The 24,603-nt window shown below is 38.3% G+C and overlaps 1 protein-coding gene and 1 pseudogene across 11 annotated transcripts in view; one reads left to right on the plus strand and one right to left on the minus strand.

Moving 5' to 3' along the window:
• MRTFB (myocardin related transcription factor B) overlaps nucleotides 1-24,603 on the plus strand; it is a 262,686-nt gene that overhangs the window by 185,052 nt on the left and 53,031 nt on the right. For all 11 annotated transcript variants that reach the window (XM_071084138.1, XM_071084137.1, XM_011717424.2 and 8 more), the window contains 3 exons: nucleotides 17,274-17,339; nucleotides 19,388-19,443; nucleotides 20,586-20,661. In XM_071084138.1, the coding sequence (XP_070940239.1) occupies nucleotides 17,274-17,339; nucleotides 19,388-19,443; nucleotides 20,586-20,661 (198 nt within the window). The remainder of the gene's footprint in view (nucleotides 1-17,273; nucleotides 17,340-19,387; nucleotides 19,444-20,585; nucleotides 20,662-24,603) is intronic.
• LOC112424289 (U7 small nuclear RNA) lies at nucleotides 11,405-11,448 on the minus strand (annotated as a pseudogene).

Raw genomic sequence — 24,603 nt, forward strand, 5'->3', positions numbered from 1 at the left:
TAGACACATTATTATTATGCATAAGTATTTAAAGAATATTATACCCCCTCTGCCTTCTTAAACAGAATATAATAATTGGAATTATCACCTTCAGATGTAATTTATAGTTCCATTATAAATTAATGGCTCACCCCAAATGTAATGCCATGGTGCCCCAAAGGCACTGTTAAGGTATGTAAGATTGTTGTCCATGTACAGAATGATTGCTGGATCATTACTAGATTACTCAAATGGTTATTTGTTGTTTGATTTTTAATCATCTGCCACTTCGGGCTGCTCTTCCGTTTCTGATTGCTGCTTCTAATCATCTTCAAAAATAAAATAAACAATTAAAATAAATGGTTAAAACGTATAGAAGGTGTTATAAGCACATGAATTTTGCAACATCTATTTTGATTTCTTTTGGAATGTCTTCTTTATTTTCCGCCAACATTCTACTAATTGCAAGTGTTGTACAAGTGAGTTGCCACTAAATGTTTTTTAAAAGAGTGAGGCACGGTGGCTCACACCTATAATCCCAGCACTTTTGGGAGTCTGAGGCACGAGGATCACTTGAGCCCAGGAGTTTTAAGACCAGCCTGGGCAACATAGCAAAACTCCGACTCTACAAAAAAAAAAAATTAGCCAGGTGTAGTGGCTCATGCCTGTGGGCTTACCTACTTAGGAAGCTGAGATGCAGTAATCCCTTGAACCCAAGAGTTTGAGGCTGCAGTGAGCTGTGATCACGCCACTGCATTCCAGCCTGGGCGACAGAACAAGACCTCTGTATCAAAAAGTAAATTTGAAAAGATACAAGATACGGTTCTTATACAACAGGGAAGAAAAAGTGAAAGATCTCTCTTCACAGATACTATTCAATATTTTTAAAAGGTGCATACTATTGAGATGAAGTTATGTAATTTTTTATTAGAAATAATTTTATTTAGCAAAGTTTGAGTGCTTTCACAAAGCACAATGCCGGTTATGTTAAACTTCTGTAAGCCCCTGCATCCAGGGAGCTGATAGCCTAAACAGTGAGAAACTAAATGATAATAGAAGTTAAAACACAAACACATTCATGAGGTAACAGAAAAAAACTGTATACACTTTGGTCCAAATGAGCAAGCATTACAGATTGGGGGCTGGGCCTCTCTTGTGCTGCAGACCTGCACAGCCATCTGCCTCCCTGATGTTTCCAGTGGGCCTTTTATTCCCTCCCACCAAACATTCTTCCAGGGTTCCCCATCTCAATAAACAGCGCCTCTGTCCACCCAGTGGCTCCTGCCAGGAACCTAGTTGGGAGCAATTCTTGACACCTTCCTTGACCTCCTCAGAACCTGTCACCAAGTCCTGCCGCCAAAGCTGCCAATTCTACCTCAGAAATGATTCATCTGTCCACAGCACTGTATCACCACGGCCAACAGCCCTGTCCAGGTCCCCTTTACTCAGATCACATATTTACGGGCATCTTTACTCCAGCAGAAAGAGCGCGGCCTCGCTGGCTTTCCCTCCCCCTACACACATTCTGGCCCCTTTCATTCCTTCATCCTCCACCAATGTCAGGAGTGATCATCGTATTACAATGGTCATAATACAATGGTTGGAGCATCACTGCACTCCAACCTGCGCAAGAGTGAGACCCTGTCTCAAAAAAAAAGAATGATCATGTAATCCTATTCCGTTGTGTTACTGGCTCACATCTTGTAATTGATTTCCATTGTACTTGGGATAAAATAAAAAATTCATGGGGTAAAAGACCCTGCCTGTGTTTCCAGAAGCCGCTGGACTCCCTCTCCCTCATCTCTCTTCTCTCTAGAATGCCTCCCCTCCCCAGCCCCTGGCCTGAGCACTTGCAGCTCACCCTTTCAGTTTCACTTCAGATGTTGCCTTCTCACAGAGGCCCTTCAGTACCACTGCTCCCTCCTCAAACTGACTTAGATCCTTGTAGTCTTTGTATGTATCTATCACTATTTTATTCAATATCCCTCTCCCCCTCTAGACTGTAAGATCTATGAGGATGGCGCTAAGTCTATTTTGTTCACCACTGTGCTTGCACCTGCCGGCCCATGACATCTGCTGCTCACTTGGTAAATATTGTTTCACAGGAGGATGTTTATTTCCTGGGATAGAATAATCAGGAAAGTGTTCCTAGGGCTGCTGTGCTTATCCTGATTCCATCAACTAAAGGAAAAAAGCACATCAAAATTACCATTAAAACCATTTTAAAACCTACATTCAGCATCAGGATAGGCCTTGATTACTATTTCATCATGTCAGTCTCACCTCATTAAGGTGATATAGTCCCTGCTTACAGTGATTCAACTTAGGATTTTTGACTTTATGATGGGTTTATCAAAGTATTAAATGCGTTTTGACTTACAGTTTTCGACTTAAACCCATCGTAAGTGAAGGAGCATCTGTACTATCATAACACCACTTTAATTTATTAAAAACTTTCAGGAAAAAACATAGATAAGTTTGAAACATTGGGTTTTCCATTGTTTCCTAAAGATAGCTTTATCAGGATTTTTTAGCAGGCATCAGAATGGCAAAGAGAATCTCAACATTTCTTTGTGTCTTCCCAGTTGTATTAGTCAGCTTATACTGCAATAACAAAATACCATGGACTACACGGCTTAAACAGCAGAAGTCACTTTTCTCACAGTTCTGAGGCTAGGAAGCCTGGTAGGACCAGTTAATGGTAGTGGGTCTCTTCCTGGCTTGTAGCCTTCTTGCTGTGCATGTGCAGGGAGAGGAAGAGGGAAGGTGAGCTCTCTGGTGTCTCTTCTCATGAAGACACTAACCCTGTCAGATCAGGGTCCCAACCTCATGACCTCATTTAACTTTACCTGTGAAAAGCCGTTTTTCCAAATGCAGTCACATTGGGAGTTAGGGCTTCCATGTAGGAATTCGAGAGGGATACAGTTCGGTCTATAACACCAGTGAACTCTTACTGATGTGAGAATTTTTCTATTGGAATGTTAAGGTACAAGATTTCTTATAAAATAGAGATAGTGTGAACAAAAGCACTGATGAGGTTAGTTGGTACAGTGGCCAAAACTTAATAGCATATTAGGAAATATTTCTTTTTGTATGCTTTGCTTTGCTTTTTTTTTTTTTGAAAAATTATCTTGTGGAAAGACTAAATTTTCCCCCTTAATTCTGGCTCTGCTTCTCACTAGCTGTGTGATCTTGGATAAATGCTTAATTCCTCTGTAAAACTCAGTATTGGTACCCACCATGTAGGGTTGTTATGAGGATTAGATGTGGTGATAGCTATAAAGCTCCCAGGATGGAGTCTGACAAGCAACGAGCCCACATTAAAGCTCAGTTTGACCCACTTGGCCATCCTTTCCAGTGAGGGGCAAAGTAAAACCAATTTCTAGGCTGCTGAAGCAGGTGAATGTACACAGGCTGGCAATTTCCCAACTGAATACGATTTCTGAGGAGGTGCAAGTGTCCAGTCTCTGCATTCTAGCATGCATGATCATCTGCTAGAGTTGCCCTTTTTCTCGTTTATTTGAATCTAAACAGTAGAGCAAGGAGACTGTCTATCTTGGAGTTTAAACACCAAAAACATCCAAACATCAGAACTTTTCACCACATACTACTGACATTGAAACATGTCATGAAACATGACATTCTAATACCAAAACAATTGACTCTTGTGCATGGCAAGGGATAATGTGGCAATCCTCCATGCTGCGCATAGCTGCTTGGTCCATCATTGTCTGGAGCATCTCACACAGTTGCTATGATATTAGGATAACACACACGTTATGGCAGTTCTTAGTTGTCCTTATGTTTTGCTAGGCAAATTGCACATGTGTGTATATATATACACAGGTATATCTACAAATGTGTATATGTAAATATATTTGAGTGTGTGTTTGTATCAGCCCCATTCCTGAATCCACAAAATGGCAAGAAAAACCAAGATACTGAGTCTGGATCATCTGACGTCAACAGAGTAGTGTGTGCTTACTATTCTGGGAAAAATTGGAGGTAAACAACATTCCACTGTTTCCCTGTTTTGTTGTTAATTGTTCTTTTATTCAGAGGGCCCACCTTACGAATTTGTATTAAGAAACGTGAGAACATTCTGTACAATGTACATTTTTCCATTATAGAGGGATTTAGAAGCAGAGCTTTAACTTATAGCACTAGCTCTACCTATAGCTGCACACTGAAATTCTAAACCATGGTGGAGTGTAGAATTTTATATTGCCCCAAAAATAGGAAAAATAAACATTATCTTCTTTGGGAACCATATAGATAAGGAATTTAGAACTTTTAAGGATAGAACCAACATGATCTTATAGGTTAAAAATGAATTGTTTGAAAAATCAAGGCCGGGCGCAGTGGCTCAAGCCTGTAATCCCAGCACTTGGGGAGGCCGAGGCGGGCGGATCACGAGGTCAGGAGATCGAGACCATCCTGGCTAACACGGTGAAACCCCGTCTCTACTAAAAATACAAAAAGAAATTAGCCGGGCGTGGTGGCGGGCGCCCGTAGTCCCAGCTACTCCGGAGGCTGAGGCAGGAGAATGGCGTGAACCCGGGAGGCGGAGCTTGCAGTGAGCCGAGATCGCGCCACTGCACTCCAGTCTGGGCGACAGAGCGAGACTCCGTCTCAAAAAAAAAAAAAAAAAAAAAAAATCAAGTATTGTTTTAACCTCTGCATTGTTGGTGATCAGACAATTAAGTGGATGATTTTGCTTTTGAAGTGCCTGTTATTCGTGTTATACTTAACATTTATCCTACTGTGGACTTTATTTCTACTACTTTTTAGCCAAATGAGATTTTTAAATGCAAATATTTGTAATATCTTTATGTATATCTGTCGCAGGCTAATGTTATCTCTGCCATTCTGTACCAGGCCCCTGGCTTGACATCATACTGTCATATCACGAGAAGCATACTTTAAATTCATTCCAACTTTTGACAAAAAGGAGAAAGGAATTTGTGTGAAGGTATGATGAGTTTAAAGAAACATGCCCCATTTTTAGCAGTCTGTTTCCATGGCAACAGAAGCAGCAGCCAACCAGAGAGTTATCAAAGCTCCTGTAAATTTCCAAAGCTGAGTGTTGAAACATTGTCTTCCTGACCTCATGCTGCAGATTATTGTAGGAAACTTGAAGTATATTAGTCTGGAATAATGGCGGTCCTGTTAGCATTTTAGTTTTTACTTTAATTTTGCTCTTTAATTTCTAAGGGAAGATAGATGCTACATTCTAGATTGTGGGACTTCCTTACAGGCAAGGGATGGTGGTTTAGAATTCCCAGGTCTATACCACCTGCCACTTCCCCTCCTTTTCCAATTCTGTGTACTTAATAAGAATGCAGTAGACTTTCTTACGTTGAAATCAAAGGCAGTATTACCACTTGGTCTAGAGCCTAACTTTTTTCAAACACTAATTTGAATAGTTTTTCAGTTAACTTGATGTTGTTGCTCCCTTTTTCATCCGAAAATAGTCATAATATCAAAATTCCTGATGAAAATGCTGTTTGCTCTTTGTAGTGTCTGGGGTTGATATTTATGTGCACACTGTGGAGCTCTGCTTTTGTTTCAGACAGGAAGTGCTGGTGGAAGTTTGCTTACTCAGTGCAGCTAGCACAGCTTTTACAGAACAAACCACCATTTTATTTCTGGCCTGTTTGCATTCCACTTTTTTAAATTCTTTGAAGAAGCACCTATTTTATAATTGGCAAATTAGCACCCTTGAAATATAACCCAAAATTTGTGATATTCAGTTACTACTTTTTATCATCCATGAGAGTACGTTAGTGCTTTCTCTTCTTTTTGTTTTTTTCTTTTTTTTTTTTTTTTTTTGAGATGGAGTCTCACTCTGTTGCCTAGACTGGAGTGCAGTGCCGTGATCTCGGCTCACTACAACCTCCGCCTCCCGGGTTCAAGCTATCCCCACCCCACCTCCACCTCAGCATCCCAAGTAGCTGGGATTACAAGCATGCGCCACCACGCCTGGCTGATTTTTGTATTTTTAATAGCGGTTTCACCATATTGGCCAGACTGGTCTCCAACTCCTGACCTCAAGTGATCCACCTGCCTCAGCCTTCCAAAGTGCTGGGATTGTAGGCGTGAGCCATTGCGCCCGGCCAGTGCTTTCTCTTCTTTAATGCAGCTTGAATTTCGCATTAATTCTAAGTGCAGCTTGAATTTCGCGTTAATTCTAAGTGGAGAAATCTACCACTTTTTCATGCCCTTCTTTACTTTTTTGCTCATAGCCTCTCCTTTTTAGTCTTTTACCCTTCAGAACAACATAATTACATTTTGTCTTCGTTCCTACCATCATCAGCAATTCAAAAGTAACCCCAAACTCCAGATCCCCACAGTGAAGTCAAACAGTGTTGGTTTTGCCCCCATGATAATCACTTGCCCATAGAAAATTATTTTGGTAATTTATTCTTAAATGTGACATTGTATTCTGTTTTCTTAGAAAGTAGCAACTCAGTTATATGCTCTAAGTATACCATGCAAACTTGAGTAAAACAGGTTTATTAAAACTTATATATATGGTAAGCATTGTGGAAGGTGCTAGAAATGTAAGGATGAGGTCTAGTAGGGCAAATAGAGGCAAAATATAGATATCTGGAGTGCAGTGTGATGGGGAATATATAATGTAGTTATTGTAGTTACCAAATTGTTAAAAGATGAAATCATTATCAGTGGTTAATGGAATTATGGTGGTGAGAGGGGCCAGCCAGGGGTGGGTAGGAAATAAGAGATGTGATTATTGAGAAATTAGTTTCATAATGTCTGTTCTGCTAACTGTTTCTTTTTTTTAATTGTTGAAGTGAAATTCACATAACATAAAATTAGCGATTAAGCAGTTGCTCTCATGCTCCCTTCCCCCCAATCCCTGGCAACCACCAATCTGCACTCTGTCTCTGAATTTACCAATTCTGGATATTTCATGTAAATGGGGACTCATACAATATGTGAGCTTTTATATCTGGCTTTTTTTCCTTGTAATGTTTTTCAGTTTCATCCACATTGTAGTATGAGTATTTAATTTCTTTTTATGACTGAATAATATTCCATTGTATGGATATGCCACAATTTGTTTATCCATTCATCTGTTGATGACATTTGGGCAGTTTCTGCCTCTTGGCTATTGTGAATAGAGTTGCTATGGACATGTGTGTACATGTACTTGTTTGAGTACTTGTTTCCAATTCTTATTTCACCTAGGAGTAGAATTGCTGGGCTGCAATTGTTATAAACTCAAATTATATTCAATTTAGAAAAGAACTTCTTTAGGAAAGACTTTAGAAAGAACTGCTAAATGTTCTAATTATGTACCTTGTGGTATTTTCCTCTGATAAAAATGATACCATTTTCCTCTGATAAAAATGATACCAGTGAATAACTTGCTGAGCAGTTTCCTGATTTCTCTCCCCCTGGCTGTTGCCTTTACTAGTTGGAGCATTCGGTAATGCATAACCATGTTTCTCTTTTTGACTTTCTCTTCACAGTCTACCATGATTATTCCAGACCTCCTTCACTGGCCTCAAAATTAACTTTCCCTTTGCCCATCTCACTTGGAACAGATGACCTTTCTTTCAACTTCTCTGAAAAGTTAAAAGCCATCATCTGGGAACTCCCTAGATGTCCCAGACCAAAGCTATAAAGCTTCCTGCAGCAGTAGCCAATCCTCATTGCCCTCCTGTTACGATAGAGGAAGTGTCTCTTAATAAAGGATGTCTTTGTACATCTGTCCCCTTCCTGCTGCCTTCAAGAAACTTGCTATCTCTTACGCTCTTGTTCATTCTCTCATTTGTATTCATTCTCATTTCTTTCTTCTCCCCTTCCCTCTCTCTTGCTCTTCATCAATTATAAACTTGCTCAAGTATTTTCCAACTTAGTGTCACACCCTCAAGTTTTCACTTTCTCCCTTGCTTTTCCTGGGCATCATCTTGAAAGCATGCTTACACTTGGTGCACTCACACTCTTGCCTCTCATTCACCCCTGACCTCCTCCAGCCTGACTTACATCCGTCACTTCACAAAAGTAGCTCCTCCAGGGATTAAAACAGCAGCAGTTGACACACTTGATCATGCCTCCTTTAAAAATTCACACACACCCTCCTGGTTCCTCCACCTTTTTAGGCAGCTTCCTCTGCCTTCCTCTTTGTTGGATCTTCCTTCCCTATCTGACCTGTAACTGGCTTCTATTTGTTGGCTTTCTTAAGTGCTCAGCCCCGGGATTTCTTTTCCTATTTATATTCTCTGCCTCAGCAAACTCCTGTGGCTTCAAACACTACATAAGCAACAACTTCCAAATTCCAGTCTCTGCCAAGACCTTCTGAAATCCAGACCCATGTAGCCAACTGCCATTTTGACATCTCCACTTGCTATTCTCCACTTGCTATGCCCAAGACTGCGCTTCCTAATAGCCAGCATGCATTCCTTATCTCAGTAAGTGCTCTACCCAGGTGCTTAAGCCTGAAACCCAGGGTCATCTTTGTGACCTCCTCCTCCTTCAAACCCACTATCCACTCCCTTACCATCCACTGTTGATTTTATTCTAAATGTATCTCAAATCTATTCTTTACATCTCTCAGCCATGATGGAGTTGAAGAAAAAAATAAGTCCTGTGCTCAAAGTTTCTATCCTGGAACATCGGAAAATTCTGTGAAATTTAGAAATAAATGTTTGGTTTCAAGAGAAAGCTTACCCTGAGCTTTTGACAACCACAGTAAATATTTCCCATTGAGTCAGAAACCCAGCCCCATTGTCCTCACTAATTGTTTTTATATCTTAGTTCTTCACTGCTTATTAGTTATTTGTATTATTTGACATAATATCACCAGTACCCTTAGGTGAGAGGAGGTAATCTTTGCTTCTGAATTTAAATTTACCTTAAAACTTAATGTTATACATTGTGGGGAAGGGGAAAAATAAAAAGGTACTATCTTGTAGATGGGACTACAGATTGGCACAACCATTTGGAAGGCAAAGTGACCCTATCAAAATTTTAAGTGTGTGTTCCATCATTAGAAATTTAATGTATTGATATATCATCAAAGGATGCCCCCACAATGAATGAGGATATTCATTATACCATTATTTGTAATAGCAAAAAATCTGGTACCTTAAGTATATAAATAATACATCCATATGTTAGATACAGCCTTTAAGAAAGAGCTGGATTCCATGATATTCTTTGAGCAAATTACCAAACTATATAAATAGTATTATCTGACACATACACTTCCTTTGCACATTTTATATATAACATTGGTGGACAATTCACAAAACATCTTCTGGAGCCATAGAAATCTAACAGCGGTTACCTCTGGGGAGAAGGACTGGAGGTCTGAAGTAGTATGGATTAACTTTCACTTTGCTTTTTAGAATCTCTTTTATGTGCATATATACTTTATTTTAACAAATAAAAGTAAAATGTATTATAAAACAGGGATTCTTAAATGAAGATACTAGCAGTACACATCGTGTTCTGTTTGAGTCCCGGGCTCAGAAGGAGACCCTTCATGATTTGACTTTCTCCCCTTTGACTGCAAAATAAACTATTCACAACAGAGAACTATAAGTGTGTGGATCTTTGTGGAACTAAAATTTTTTAAGCCTTATGGTTTTATATTTGGAGAAAAAAGTATTATTTTCACCAAGCGTCTAATGTAACAGTAGTGGTAATAATTAGTAATAGCCACCACCATTTTAAACATTTATTTTTAAGAGACAGGAAAAGTAGTTCATCAGTCTTTTGCCCTTTCAGTATAATTGTTTTCAAGTCCTTAGCTGATTAAACAAGTGCAATTCTACATTTGGCCACTACACTGCTATCTGATGAAACACTGAAACAACTATTGAATGGAATCCAATTAATCCCTCCTGTATCCAAGCTCAAAAGATAATATGAGGAAGTTGGCTTTTCTAAACTGTCTTGTTTTTACAGGATCAGGCCTTCACTTAATACTGTTTAAACAATGCATAATAAATGTTTGCCAAAGTCCAACCACTTCATTCTCTTAACTACCCTGACATCGGTTTGAAAAATAAACAACTGAAACTAGAATCTGTTTATTACCTAGTACTGACTTCAGAGTCAATACATTGTCAATTCTAGAGTATTCTTTAGTTTTCCATCTTCAGAGATGGTTCTTCTAACCCTCACTTGACTGCTCAGGTGTTCTTTTTTTTTTTTTTTTTACTCCTCATGATCCTGAAGTTTGTTCTGTCCATTGTCCTGTAATTAAGTAATATACTTTGGAGCTTCTCTCTAACTCACAGATAGTGGCTCATCACCTCTCCCCTCTCCCCTTTCCCACCCTCCTTCATACCCCATAACTGAAATCCAGCTATTCATAAAGAATTTCCAAGACCATGGCTGCCTGCCATTATGCTTCCCAGAAAGTGTCATTTCTGCTTTGTTTTGATAACATGCAATCCTCGATGTCCCACTGAAAACTCAGGGCCACAGCCATGCTTTGCTTCGGCTTGCTTAACTCAAACTAAGCTGCTCTTTGTTATTAATATGCTGCATACAATGTGTTGTTTCCTTTAAGGGGAAAAGACACTTTAATTACATCGTATTAAGAAAACATTTCACACTTTGGGAGGCCAAGGCGTATGGAACACTTGAGGCCAGGAGTTTGAGACCAGCCTGGTCAACATAGCAAAACCCCATCTACTAAAAATACAACAAATGAGCCGGGCATGGTGGTACACACCTGTAATCCCAGCTACTCAGGAAGCTGAGGCAAAGAATCACTTGAACCCGGGAGGCAGAGGTTGCAGTGAGTCAAGATCTCACCACTGCACTCCAGCCTGGGCAACAGAGGAAGACTCTGTTTCAAAAAAAAAAAATTCAACATTCTACTTATGGAATCAAAAGAGAAAAGACATATCTTCGTTCAAAAGCATGTGAAATTTTTGAATTAGGTTTATAAGTATCAAGAAGTTATTGTATTTTAAAGATTTTGTTTTGTGTGTGTGTGTGTTTGAGACAGAGTTCTTGCTCTATTGCCCAGGCTTGAGTGCAGTGGTACAATCATAGCTCACTGTGTAGCCTCGAACTCGTGGGCTCAAGTGATCCTCCTACCTCAGAGCCTCCCAAGTAGCTGGGACTACGGGTGTGTGCTACCATGCCAGCTAATTTTTTTATTTTTATTTATTTATTTATTTATTTATTTATTTATTTATTTATTTATTTTTTGGTAGAGACAGTGTCTCACTATGTTTGCCCAGGCTGTTCTCAAACTCCTGGTCTCGAGCCATCCTCCCTCTTCAGCCTCCCAAAACACTGGGATTACAGGCATGAACCACCGAGTTTGGCCTTACAGCTTTTTTATATTGGAAACGAATCTTAAAATTTTGTTCAAAAGCACTCTGAACCATTTAAGAAGCAGGGGAAAGGAGCTAAAAGAAGATACTTTTTTTTTTATGGAAAACCTGCTAGACAAATTCTTAAAGAGCTGTAACACTTAAGATACTATATATCTAAACTACCATATTGCTGGGAATGACATTTCAGTATATCATTGGATAAGCTACCTTTCATTTTTTTGGAATTGGGATTAAAATCAAATTTTTACTTTTCTTGCATAAAAGTAGAGCAAATTCACAGCACCTCTATTGACATAATACTGTTTTTATGTGTTGTGATAAGGAATAAGGATTAAGTAAAAATGTCAAAATTATACGCCCTTTTCTCCTTATTGAAAGGTAACAGGAAACTGTAAATGTTAGCCCTAAGAGATAAAAGATCATAATTCAGTAATTAAATTTTTTTCTCTAAATGAAATAGCCATCTGTATCCATGTTCACAGATGTCTACTATAATTGCAAAAGATGACAGTTAATACTTGAAGAAATTAGTCTCATTACTTATGATCATGCTTTATATAGATTATATTGGAACAGTCTTCCTTTTAAGAATTCAAATTAAGGGAATAACTGAAATGAGGAGTTTCTACACAAAAATTCCACCACAGCATTTTTTATAGTTAAAAAACTGGAAACAACCTAAGTGATAAGCAGGGACTATTTAGTAAACTATGCCATATCCACCTAACAGAATATTTTATGTAGCCACTAAAATAATATTTATCATTGTAGTTACAGAGTGATTGGAGTATGTAGAAGCAGAGAATCAAAATTTATGCTAAGAGAAAAGACAGGAAATATGTGGTAACTCTAGTTGTGTGTCTCTGGATGATATTATCGGTGATTTTCTAGTTTTTTATCCTACTGTTTTCTATTTCCATATTTTGTGTAATGGACATATTTGGCTCTTATCATGTGTGAAAAGATTTTTTTAATAAAAATTCCTGGGACCCAGGCTAGTTAGGAAAGATGGGATACGTACAGAAGTAAATGGATGTATAACCTCATCTCCCTCCATCCATGAAGGTGCTTTGCCTGCCTCTTGTGAGTTTTGTCATCTGGAAATATACAACTACTGTAGAATTCTCAACTTGGGGTTAATGTTTTGCCCAGAGAATACAATGCTACCTATATGAGATATGCTGTTTTATATCTGCCCCCCCTTTCTGATAAAATGAAACAGGTTTATACCCTGTTTTAAACCATGATTCTAAACTTCAGGATTTCTTAGGACCATGTGTTGGATTGTTTAGCCTTTACCTTTTTCAAAATTAATATTCTTTGAAAATGTTCAAATGTGAGCAATTGTAACGTGAAGTCTATTTCTCGTTATTACTTATGTCCTTTGTTTCTGAAAGGATGTACACACTCAGTGTTTTGAACTATTTATTCCCCTGAGGATTCTATAGTTTGTACGTGTATCCTTTTCTTGCATGCTACTATTTGCAAGATGGCCATGGAAGATACTGAATGTTACTCAACTTACTAAGAGGATGGAGGCTATGATGTCAACCCAAGAGTACGGTTCATCCACTCAACAAGTCACCAGGAGAGAATGCTCTTGGATTCAGTTTTGACACATGAGGCCATTGCCAGACTGCCTCTGCCGCAGGAAAGCAGTACCAGGCCGGTGTCTAGTCTTTGGTTGCAGCTACAGATATGAAATCTTGTCAACACAAGCACAGTGTGTCAGACAACTGTGCAAGGCTGAGTGACATTCAGTGGTCTAAGCCTTTTTTCCCTCCATGCAGATACAAACATGGAGGGTGAGCATGGAGGCTGAAAAGGGAGGAAGAAGGTCTCCAGGCTTAACCCATGAAGATCCCAGGAAAACTTGATAAAGCATTCCTGATCCCACAACCGTAAATGCCTCTCTGATCATTAAAAGAGTCTGGTCCTCTGTTTTCAGAGTCCCTTACCCCTTCCTCAGTTCTGGATAAGCACCAGCACATTCTGCCTAACTTCTGTGTGGCATGACAGTTAAGCTGCCTGTATCATTCAAGCCATGTTCTTCCTGGCCTTGGATGGTCTCTGTCTAGGGTGCAGATATCTGCTGTGACTTATACGTTAATTTTATTACTAATTTGATAAACAGAAATTCTGAAAGCAAGTTTGATATCTGCTAAAATTATGAGTCTATACCTATATGATTGGTACTTTTTATAAGTAGTAGTTGCTCTCAGAATAACATGTGTCAATTGTGAATAACTGGTTTTAGCTGACATCAACAAATAATACTATAATTGTGTGTTTCTGTTTTGAGACAGAGTATCGCTCTGTTGCCCAGGCTGGAGTACAATGGCACAATCTCAGCTCACTGGGTTCAAATGATTCTTCTGCCTCAGCCTCCTGAGTAGCTGGGATTACAGGCACCTGCCACCTTGCCTGGCTAGTTTTTGTATTTTCAGTAGAGACGGGTTTCACCATTTTGGCCAGGCTGGTCTCAAACTCCTGACCTCAAGTGATCTGCCCGTCTCGTCCCGGCCTCCCAAAGTATAATTGCGTTTTAATACTAACCCAAAGTAGCAATGTACCTGAGCTCTTGCTAGGGCATAGTGCCTCATATTCAATATAATATGTCCAGTCCTGTCCACCTATGGGTGCAGATAAAAGCTAAAAAAAAAAAAAAAAAAAAAAAAAAAACTGAGTAATAACATACTTAACAGAATGGCTAGTTACTTGCAATTCTGCCTCCCCTCCCATTCATGTTCTTCCTAACGTCGCTTAAAAAAGATCTGTTTACAGCTACTGCTGCTGCTCTTTCCCACGGATTTGTACCCCATACAGTACCCAGACACCTAACAGATATGCTCTAAATAAATGAATGTGCCTGGGGGAGGCTGATGGCCACAGCTCCTTTGAATAATACTTGTATTGGGAGGTTCTTGCTTCTTGGGAAAGTTATATAGGCAATGATGAGAGCATTAATTGGGGAAATCATTCTCCTACCTTCAAGCAGTATAAGTACGGTTGTTTGGTTGCTTATTTGGCCACATAGAAAACACAGATTTTTTGTTTGTTCTTTGATTTTAATAATTGGTGGTTGGTGTCTACGATATTGTGAATATAATTAGAAATGTATATGTGTTCTTTGTCTCGGGTTCCTGGCACAGAACTCCTAAAATTCTCCTAAATGTCCTGAGTAATAGGAGCATCATTTGTTATACATTTGGTCTTAGTCCCTAGTTCTTGACAAAGAGCTTCTTTCTAAGATCCTTGGACTCTCTAGAGTGATGAGAGTGGTTTTTGTATGCTGCTGAGATGACAGGTAGTTGAAAGCCTTTAGGTAGCTTCCAGATAGGGGCTGATCACCAGAAAGACCAAGGCATGGCCAGAGGAAAGGTGGTGTACCTAGAGAGGGCCTGGGAGCTCTGTGCCACTTCTCCCATATCATGCCCTGTGTCTCTTCCATTTGGCTGTGTCTGAGTTGTATCCTTTATAATAAACTACTAATAATAGATTAAGTGCCTTCCTGAGTTCTGTGAGCTGTTCTAGCAAATTATCAAACCTGGGGAGGGGATTATAGGAACCTCCCAACTTTATAATTCACTGGTCAAAAGTCTGAGTGGTTTGGACTAACAGTTGGCATCTGAAGTGAGGGCAGTCTCTGGGGATAGAGCCCTTTAACTTGTAGGATCTGACACTAACTCCAGGTACCTAGTGTTAGAATTGAATCATTGGACACCCAGTTGGGCATCCAGAGTTGGAGAATTGGTTGGTATGAGGGAAAAAACCCACACATCTGGTGTCAGAAGTATTAGAAGTAGAAACAGATGTGAGTGACATGCATCCATGTTGTGTGTTACCCTCCTGATAGCAGGTACCTTTTTCCATGTTAGCATGAAAGTGTGATTTCTGGTCATAGATGATACAGGTGGCAGGATTGCTGTCCTGGTAAATGAAGGCACCTGAAATGACCAATGTACAATCAAGAGATGCTTCCAAGACTAACCAGCTGTTGTCATCAGAGTGTTGGTTTGCAAATCAAGTTGTTGCAGATGGATGCATCATTCAAAGATGTCATTCACCCAAAAAACGTATTGTGTCTGATAGATTTGTCTCACAAATGTGTGCTTTGTTTGGTTTTTGTTTTAAACCAAAAAGGGGGCCATTGATGTTTTCATTATTCTTTCTTTTTTACTCTTTTGAGGATTCCCTTGGGAGAAAGGAAAGATTTTCCTGCTAGAGGTTCTCCAACAGACATGGACCCCCATGTTCCAGAAGTATCAATCTTTGAACTGGAGAACCGTTCTAACCCTTTTCTCCTCTCAGTTGTCTTTTTCTTGAGATTCTGCTTCTTGAATATGATTATCTTAAACGCAGACAAGCATTTACTTTAGCATTCCTAGAAGAATGTTAAAGTACACAGGTCTTTGGGTGCTGTACGATGCACAGGTCAGCTTCTTGGTTATTTTGTTCCTAGTAAAGTACAATGGGAACATACTATCCTCAATCAACTTAGGAAAAAGATCTTTCTGATTGAGCACAATTGATTCAAAGTATCACAGAACATCTTAATGTCAGGAATGTGCGTATCTTTTTTAAAGAAATTTTATTTATTTTGCTTTGTGTAGCAGAATCTTGTCAGTTGCTTCAGTTCTAAATAGGTATCAATGAAGCTTTGTGATCCTTTGGCCTCAAACCAAACAAAAACCCAAACCTATTTCTGTATCTGATAGATGATGACATTCATATCAAACAATGATAAAATATTTTTAAAACCCATGTGACAACTTAGATTCTTTCTGAACTTTACCTAAGACTGTGCTCTGCTCTGCAGTCAGCACAAGACCAACTGAAAAACAAGGGATGAGGCCACTTGCCTGCGTTTGCAGGCCTCAGGGTTTTATTTTAAGGGGGAGACACCATGTGCACTGCATTTGAGCCTCTCATTCCAGCCATCACCACTCACTAGAAAATTCTGTCTTCTCTTCCCGCCATTTAAGAAAGGCACATAAGTAATTTTTTAAAGCATATTGACAACCCTTAAGCAGACTCTTAATCATTTTAATCTTGGTTTTCATCCATGGTTTGAAACAAAAATCAAAGTGGCAACTTAAAATCACAATGGAAACTTGGTTTGAATGTAAAGCAAAGCAAGAAAAATATTTTTCAGAGCCACCTCCTGTATTCCCCTTATTTTGAAATAGTCTCATTTTCCACATAAAAATATGTAGATGCTTATAAAAGGAATCTGCTTGAGAAAACTAGAAAAAATTAATTTTTTATTAAATTTGGCAAACTGGATGTCTGCATTTCATAATGTGTATCTTATTCTCTGCCAGTTCTAATAATTTACTTTCATTAAAATAATAAGGTGTCAATTGATTTGTGACTTTCTTAGAACTTACAGAATGAGATATGGTATTATGTTTGTGCAAAGATTACTAAACTTTAAATTCCTAATTTAGAAATTTCCCTTTGGATCATTAGGAATATCTCATAGGTCCAATTTTTATTACACAAGCAGCCCTCCTTAAAGCTGTTTACAGTCAGTCTTTCCTTAAAATAAATTTTTGCTATTAATTTGCTTTTTTAAAAAAACTAAGATGTGTCAAAGAATTTCACGTCTCTTATTTCTATGAATTAGATTTATTAGCAAGTCTTAATGTATAAACCAACTATTTTTGTTTGTTTTCTTGAGTACTGTGAATGTTTTAAACAACAAATACATAGCTTTGGTCATCAAACTAGGATAAACTAAACAAAACATTTATGCTGTGTAAACTTTAGTGTTCACTAAACAGGCAGAAATTACAAAATAATTTCCCTTTTACAATTTACGTGGTGCCAGGTAATATCCTTCTTGTTTAATTGTGAAATAGAAGATGCTTGATAAAGCTTAACTGCATCTCCTCTGGAATCACATAAATTGGATCCCACAGTTGCCAATAAACTCTAATGGTGATTATTTCCTTTTCACAGTGCTCCAGCTGAGGCTGCAACAAAGGAGGACGAGAGAACAACTAGTGGACCAGGGCATCATGCCACGTAAGATTTATACCATCACTGCTATCCCTAACGTGACAGAACATGAAGGGCGTGTCCAAGAAGAGCCTGCATCTTGCTCTGCTTTCAGTTGTATCCATTTAATCAACAATTACCAAATGAATTTCCAAGGAAAAATCAGGCACCTATTTAGAATACATTTTAAAAACCAGATGCAGTTTAAAAGAGGGACTTGAATTTTATATTACACAGAGAACACTTTTACACTGTAATTGGGCTAACATTCATTCTTTCTTTAAACTTTAATATTTGTTTTAGTTTTGAAATGACTAAAGTAATCACTATACTAACGGATTTGAAATTCATTAGACTTGCCAAAAAACATAAAATTAATTTATAACTTTTACTTAGACTTATTTAATTCCAATTAATTATATTTAGTGCTATGCTATGATCTATATATAGTAATTAAATGTATCTCAGTTACAGGACTGATAAACATTCCATTTGTAATTCATATTTTTGGCTCAAGTACAGATATTTCCCTAGTATCCCTAGGGTTTGTTCCTTTCAGAAATTTTTGAGAGTTGATTAATTTTAGAATGTTTGTTCTAGTTGTTTTCTTTACCTTTAGTCACCAAGTTTGGAGGTGGTTTTATATTTTAGTGGGGAGGAATGGCCGTTTTGTGTAGGCCGTTAGGATTGTGTATCTGGATTTTGTGTAAAAATTGACCTTTCCAAGAGGTAACTTACTCAGTTTCAAAACACTAGAAAGAAATTACAAAATTAATTTATGCTTTCCAGTCTTCTGAATCATGGCTATGATAAACTGTTTTCTTGGTTTGTGATATGGAATGATTTTTCTCTTTAGTATGTATTTTTCCCAGTAAAACCTTTTTTTTCCTGTACTACTATTAATCGAGAATCTAGATATTTTAAATCTAGCGTTGTGATAGTCAAAAGGTGCTTTGATAATCTGCCAGATTTCTCCACCACCACATTCCTGACTATGAACCAATCAATCAAAAAGGATCAAATTAGGATATTTAAGACACCATTGCTAGGCCAGCTCTAATCTGCTTTTGGGGGCTGGTCCTCAGCCAAACCTGACTGGACTGGGCTCGTGGGAGTCTCTGTGGTGCTTCATGTGCCAGAGCTGAAAATAATGCTGTAAGAGCTGATTGGTCAAGTCTTGGAGGTGACAGCCCAAGGAATCCCGGTCCTCTATCCCATCCATTCATCTGACTGCCCATGCTTATAAGTGCAGGGTGTTACCAGGCAATGGTGGACATACACAGACAAGATTTTGCAAAGATAATTGATAGAATACTGTTGTAGGTGATGTTTTGGTAAGCACTGCTTACCCTCACACTGGGATTCCAGAATATTTGATTTACCATCAGTTAGCATATTAAGGAGTCACTGTGTCTTTACAGTGAGTTGCCCTGTGGTGTGGTAGAAAGAGCATGAACCTTTCAAATTCAGAATTCTAGATTTAAATACCACTTTGACCACCATCTGGTTGTATGGCCTCAAGAATTCGCTTAACCTCTTTGGGCCTTTCACCTGTCCTGGGGCTTATACCTACCTTGCAAGGTTATTGCAGGGACCAACAGCAACATAGCCTTGGTTAAGCACAGAGCCCGTTACGGGCTCTAAATAAATGATACCGCAAATCTGTTGGACACAAAGTGCAGTGTAATGTTCAAGGTTACATCACTCCCAAGGACATATGGACTTTTTCTATAGCTTATATGACCATTAAGAGCAAAGACTCATCAAGGAGTCATCAGACAGTCCCCTTGGCAATGGAGATTTGCTATGAGTAGTCAAAACTGGTCTGAGCTGATATTTGCATTGTCATTTTGTATACAACTGTGTTTTAAATGTCTACTTTATTTGTGAAATACATAATTTTTATCTTGTAACATTTAAGATTTCAAATTGTGTGGGTCTCCTAATGGAACTAGTAAATTAATGGAACTGTAGATGTGATCTATTAATAATAGGTTTGTCAACATGATATACTATAACATTGGATTGAAGTATGAACTCCATTTATACTGTGGAACCCATTTCTTTTCTGACAGCTTTGAAGAGCCCAGCGGCATTCCATGAACAGATAAAAAGCTTGGAACGAGCCAGAGTAAGACATTTCACTTTAAAATGTTCTACTTCTCTCTCCTTCTCTCCCTCTGTTCTAAAATACCTGTGTACAAGTAGCAGTCTTACTCCTAAACATGTCAATAGAGAAAAATATAGTGTATTTTCAGGATACATGGCATAGAGAATATTTACTCTGGGACAGTTTGATCTGGAGGTTTGTAAAAAATACATGACATTCAAATTTTGTTCTTTTAAAACCAGTTACTAGTTTTGTACAAAAATGACAAATCATACTTCTTCGCTTTCTTGCTCTCAGAGCATAACAACAGTTTTTAGAGGCATAAGAGGGGGTACTTCTGTCATTTGTTTCCCCTGCAGAGAGACAGCCAAGGATGTGCTGACACCAGATCCTTAGGTGATTTCCCTACTGGGTCTCTGTTACCTGTACATTTGACCAACGGTAGGGGAATATGGCTAAATCAGAAAACATTGCTACGTTCAACTCTGCTTTATTCTTTAAGATGGCACCATCATACTTGCACATGATAATTGTTAAGATTTTTCTTTAAAAATGCCATTATGAATATTCATTCATTTTGTTTGTTTTGGGGAAAATTTCTATCATGCAACATGAAAATAAACATATTCCAAAATTTTCTTAAGAATTTTTCTAGAATGCAATAATGATCTCTTATAGTCTTATAAAACCTATATTAAGGCTTTCTTCCTTAAGAGTTGAATACATTTGTAATTAAGAAAATCTGATCAAGGATATGAACTTACCAAAGAAAATACATTAAGACTTTTAGGAAATTTGTTATCTAGGTGGATTTTTACTGGACCTGAAGTATAGACTTTATTGATTTTAGATATTTAAGTGATTTAAATCCTATGTTTATTAAAAAATTATCTTCAAAACATGACCTTTCAGTGTTGTTAAGTTTTAAAAGTTTATAAAGTGCTTAGTTTATACCAACATACTCTTCAAGTCCCTGTACAATTTTGAAGGCTACACTTTAAATCATGTGTTGGATAATAGTTTTTCTAAGTGCTAATTTCTACTCTTCCTCTCAAACACCTGACCATAAGGGTATTGTTTATTTAAATAGAGTACCTTAAACAACATTTAAAACCACAATAAATAATAAATAATTTATGGTAAGACTTTTTTTCTTTTTAAAGACCGAAAACTTTTTGAAACACAAGATTCGGAGTCGACCAGATCGTTCTGAACTTGTCAGGATGCACATTTTAGAAGGTAAAGGATTTATTTCTTCTTAATTTGCTGTATTTTTTCAAAAAAAAGAAGTGAGAATTCCACCATTTCTGTTTATTCCCATTTGAATAACTTTTTACCCCACAGCCTTACTTCCTCCAAACTGGATAGCAACATGAAGACCCAAAGCTAAAACATGATGTTAGGTACACAGGGAAGGTTTGATTCTTCACATAACCAATTAACGGACTAACACTTCCACACCAGCTGGTACCACAGATGCCTCTACCATACAGTTCCATTAAAAAATTAGTGTCCAGAGGACCCCATCTAAAGTGGATATATGTCCAGTGAGGAACATATATCCAGTTTATAAGTCCTACAGAATGCAATAGCCCAAGTCTAACCCTAGGTTTTCAACTACTTGGACCTTGTCTGTGTCTACGTGGTACAGTTCCATACCCAACATTTTCTCTTTATTGCCACTTACCCACAACAAGCCACCTTGAGCTGACCATTAGCACCTCCCACCCACCTCCGCCAAATGATCTCAGTCATCTAACCTCATCACGTACGAGGCTGGTAAGGACAGTTCCACACCCAACATTTTTTCTTTATTGCCACTTACCCACAACAAGCCACCTTGAGCTGACCATTAGCACCTCCCACCCACCTCCGCCAAATGATCTCAGTCATCTAGCTTCATCACTTACGAGGCTAGTAAGAACAGTTCCGTTGCATCTTTGGTTAACACATGGGTCAGGCCAGGATGTTTTTCTCTCTAAAGGCAAAGCATTCTCGAAAGCTTATACCTCCACCATCAACTCCCAAGTTACATTTTCTTTCATTGTTTTGCTTCTCCAACGAATTTATTAAGACTGGGAGCTTGATTTTTTGGTAGCCTTGGGTCTGTTAAGTATTGAGAAGATACGGAAACAGTCTGAAAACTTCTCAGACGTTGAGAGACAATTGTCAGGTAGAAGGGAGGTTTGTTCTCTGGGCCTAATGATAGGATTAGAGTTAGTATTAAGTTAGGTCGATATTACCAAGTATTAGATTGTAGCTCAACATAAGAAATAATATCTTAAAGGTCAGACATGTCCAGAAATGAAATCTTCAGGAGGTGATATGGCCAGCATGATTAGAGGTGTTCCTTCATTGGCCAGTGTGCTAGACTCCAGAGACCCAACAAGTGAGCGAGACAGATGGATGCCTGACTTCACGGAGCTTGCAGTCTAGTTTTGCTAACAAACAGGCAAAACAAGTGAATTACAGATTGTGAGAAGAGCTCTGTGGGGAGTAAACAGACTGCTATGATAGAGAAAAAACTCAATATTAAGGATGTGGTAAAGAACTCCCAAGCATCCAGGTGGTCTCTGCGACCCCAAGTAGGGGCTTTTCTGTTGTAAAGAATCTTTGATTATATGGCTGTCCTCCTCATTCCAGGGGCAGGAGGTGAGAGGTATGTCCCTTTCTCTACTTTGGGTTGTGTTCTCAGAAGTCCGCTGGACTAAAAAGGCTTTTCCAGAACTCCAGTAGTAGGGTAGAGCAGCTACCAGTCAGGGATAAGTGAATCTTCAAAGAAGCAAGTTTACTGGTAAGTAGCCAAGTAAGTGGTTGCTTCTTTGCCTGAAAACATCTTGACCTATAAGGGACATTTTTGTAGTAACAATGCTATCTGTTTCAATTTGTCTTCTAACTGTAACAAGCTTTATTAATATAATTAAAATCAGGGAAAATACATTTAACTCTCAAAAGAAATCTTTTTTTTACGACTACCCACCATTTAAAAATCTAACTGTATTTATGAATGAACCGTAAGTGATGTTTTTAGGACATCTGTCCTTAAGTTGGGATTTTTGAAATAAGAAAGAATGTCATTTTATTTTTTAAAGTATCTTAAAACCACCACCACTCCCAACTGTATTTTAACATTAACCCAATTTTGATTGGATTGGATATTTGGCAGGCAAAGGTCTAAATTACTTCCTGAAGCTCAGCAGCTAAACTTCAGCCTCAGTCATGGGGATAGAGGTAATAAGACCAGCAACAGAAACATACCAAAATTCCAGGCTTTACTTACTTGAGAATATTTTCTGTCCATACATATTGCTATCACTTAGGTGGTGGTAATGTAAGAGAGGAGAAAGACAGAAGTCTGTCCTACCTAGATCTTAACCAGAAGCATTGAAATATCAACCTGAGAGTGATTCTTATGTTCTGATTCTCCCCAGCGATCATCTTGTATGGTTACAAGTGTTATCTCAGAAGATTGGGGCCACAGTTGGTTGTATGGGAAAATGATAAAAATGAGATGGACACACATTTTAACCTGTAGATGTCTACATTTATTTACCAATATTCCAACATTGTGCTAGGGCCTTCTCTTTGGGTAAGACTTTAATAAATGGAGTTCACATCAATCTGAGCTTTAAAATCCCAGATTTCGCAACCTTTTTCTCAAATTTCTTACAGTTGTTAATTGCCCAAATGAATTTGACAGTGATTTTTTTAATGACTCACCTTTATCAAATCTTTCCAAAGCATTTAAGTTTCCAAGAAATGGGCCGGGCGCGGTGGCTCAAGCCTGTAATCTCAGCACTTTGGGAGGCCGAGACGGGCGGATCACGAGGTCAAGAGATCGAGACCATCCTGGCTAACACAGTGAAACCCCGTCTCTACTAAAAAATACAAAAAACTAGCCGGGTGAGGTGGCGGGCGCCTGTAGTCCCAGCTACTCGGGAGGCTGAGGCAGGAGAATGGCGTGAACCCGGGAGGCTGAGCTTGCAGTGAGCCGAGATCTGGCCACTGCACTCCAGCCTGGGCAACAAAGCGAGACTCCGTCTCAAAAAAAAAAAAAAGTTTTCAAGAAATGATCTTTTATTTTTTGAAGTTTTATCATTTTCTCATAACGTTTAGTTAAATTTTGTATTCACTCACAATAGCGGTCACAACAGATATGAATCATTTTGTGGACAATCAAGGCTGACTTTTGGCAAGCATACAGCTCAGCTGGTGGATAGAGAAGCTGCACAGATGTGCTGCAGGGTAACCTCCTAGCCATGTGCTTTCAGTGGGCCTTGGGCTTCACAAGAACATTCTATTAATACTTGCAGAATAAAGAATATCAGTTCATCCTAAGCCAACTTATGGGGAGTTTCATTAAAAGACCTTCTACTGTATAACTTAAGAGGCAAGCAACTTTCAACTTGGAATTTGGGTAGATACTACATCATTATTTTTCATCATTTCTAAACATTTTTTAGAACAATGGAAAAAGCATTAACAAGAGTTACCAGAAACACAAATATGACAGAATGAAGCAGATGGATGAATTATGGTATTTATAGTTTTACATTGGTTGTACCAGTTTTAGGCAGTTGTAAGTAGATGAGTTGATGCCTCTATACAACCATTAATTAGTGTGTATTATAGTTGAATGTTCCTAACAGACACAAGGATATATATCCAGAAATAAACCCAAATTCTTAATTATGATGACCGACCGAGACACAGGGGATCAATTCAAGAATATGAATGATAGCTCTTCCTATTGACCTCTGAAGAGAAGTTTATAAGCCTAAGAGGCAGTGTCTCCTTTCTAAGAATTGACTTTCCAATGAAGCCAAATCCAGAACTGTCAACTTCTTGAACTGTGGGCCACATCTGTCTCGCTCATCCTCTGTATCCCCAATACCTAATAAATGTGAATTTGACCCTCCCACCATAAATAAACAATAGCAGTACCCCACTTTTGGTTTAAGGTCCTGTTAATTTGAGTCTGTGGGCATCCAAATTACGTAGAGAAAGTAAAGCTATCCAGAACTAAAAAATACAAAATGCATACTGGAACATTCTTAAACAGTCATTTTCTCTTTCCATAAATATGTCGAGAACACAAAAATATGTCTAAATCAGTTTAAATTCAGTTAGTTGGCCTGAAATAACATTATGGAATAGAAATAGTAATTCGAGTAATGGTTA

The sequence above is a fragment of the Macaca nemestrina genome, chromosome 18, assembly GCF_043159975.1.
Source record: "Macaca nemestrina isolate mMacNem1 chromosome 18, mMacNem.hap1, whole genome shotgun sequence".
Classification (NCBI taxonomy): Eukaryota; Metazoa; Chordata; class Mammalia; order Primates; family Cercopithecidae; genus Macaca; species Macaca nemestrina.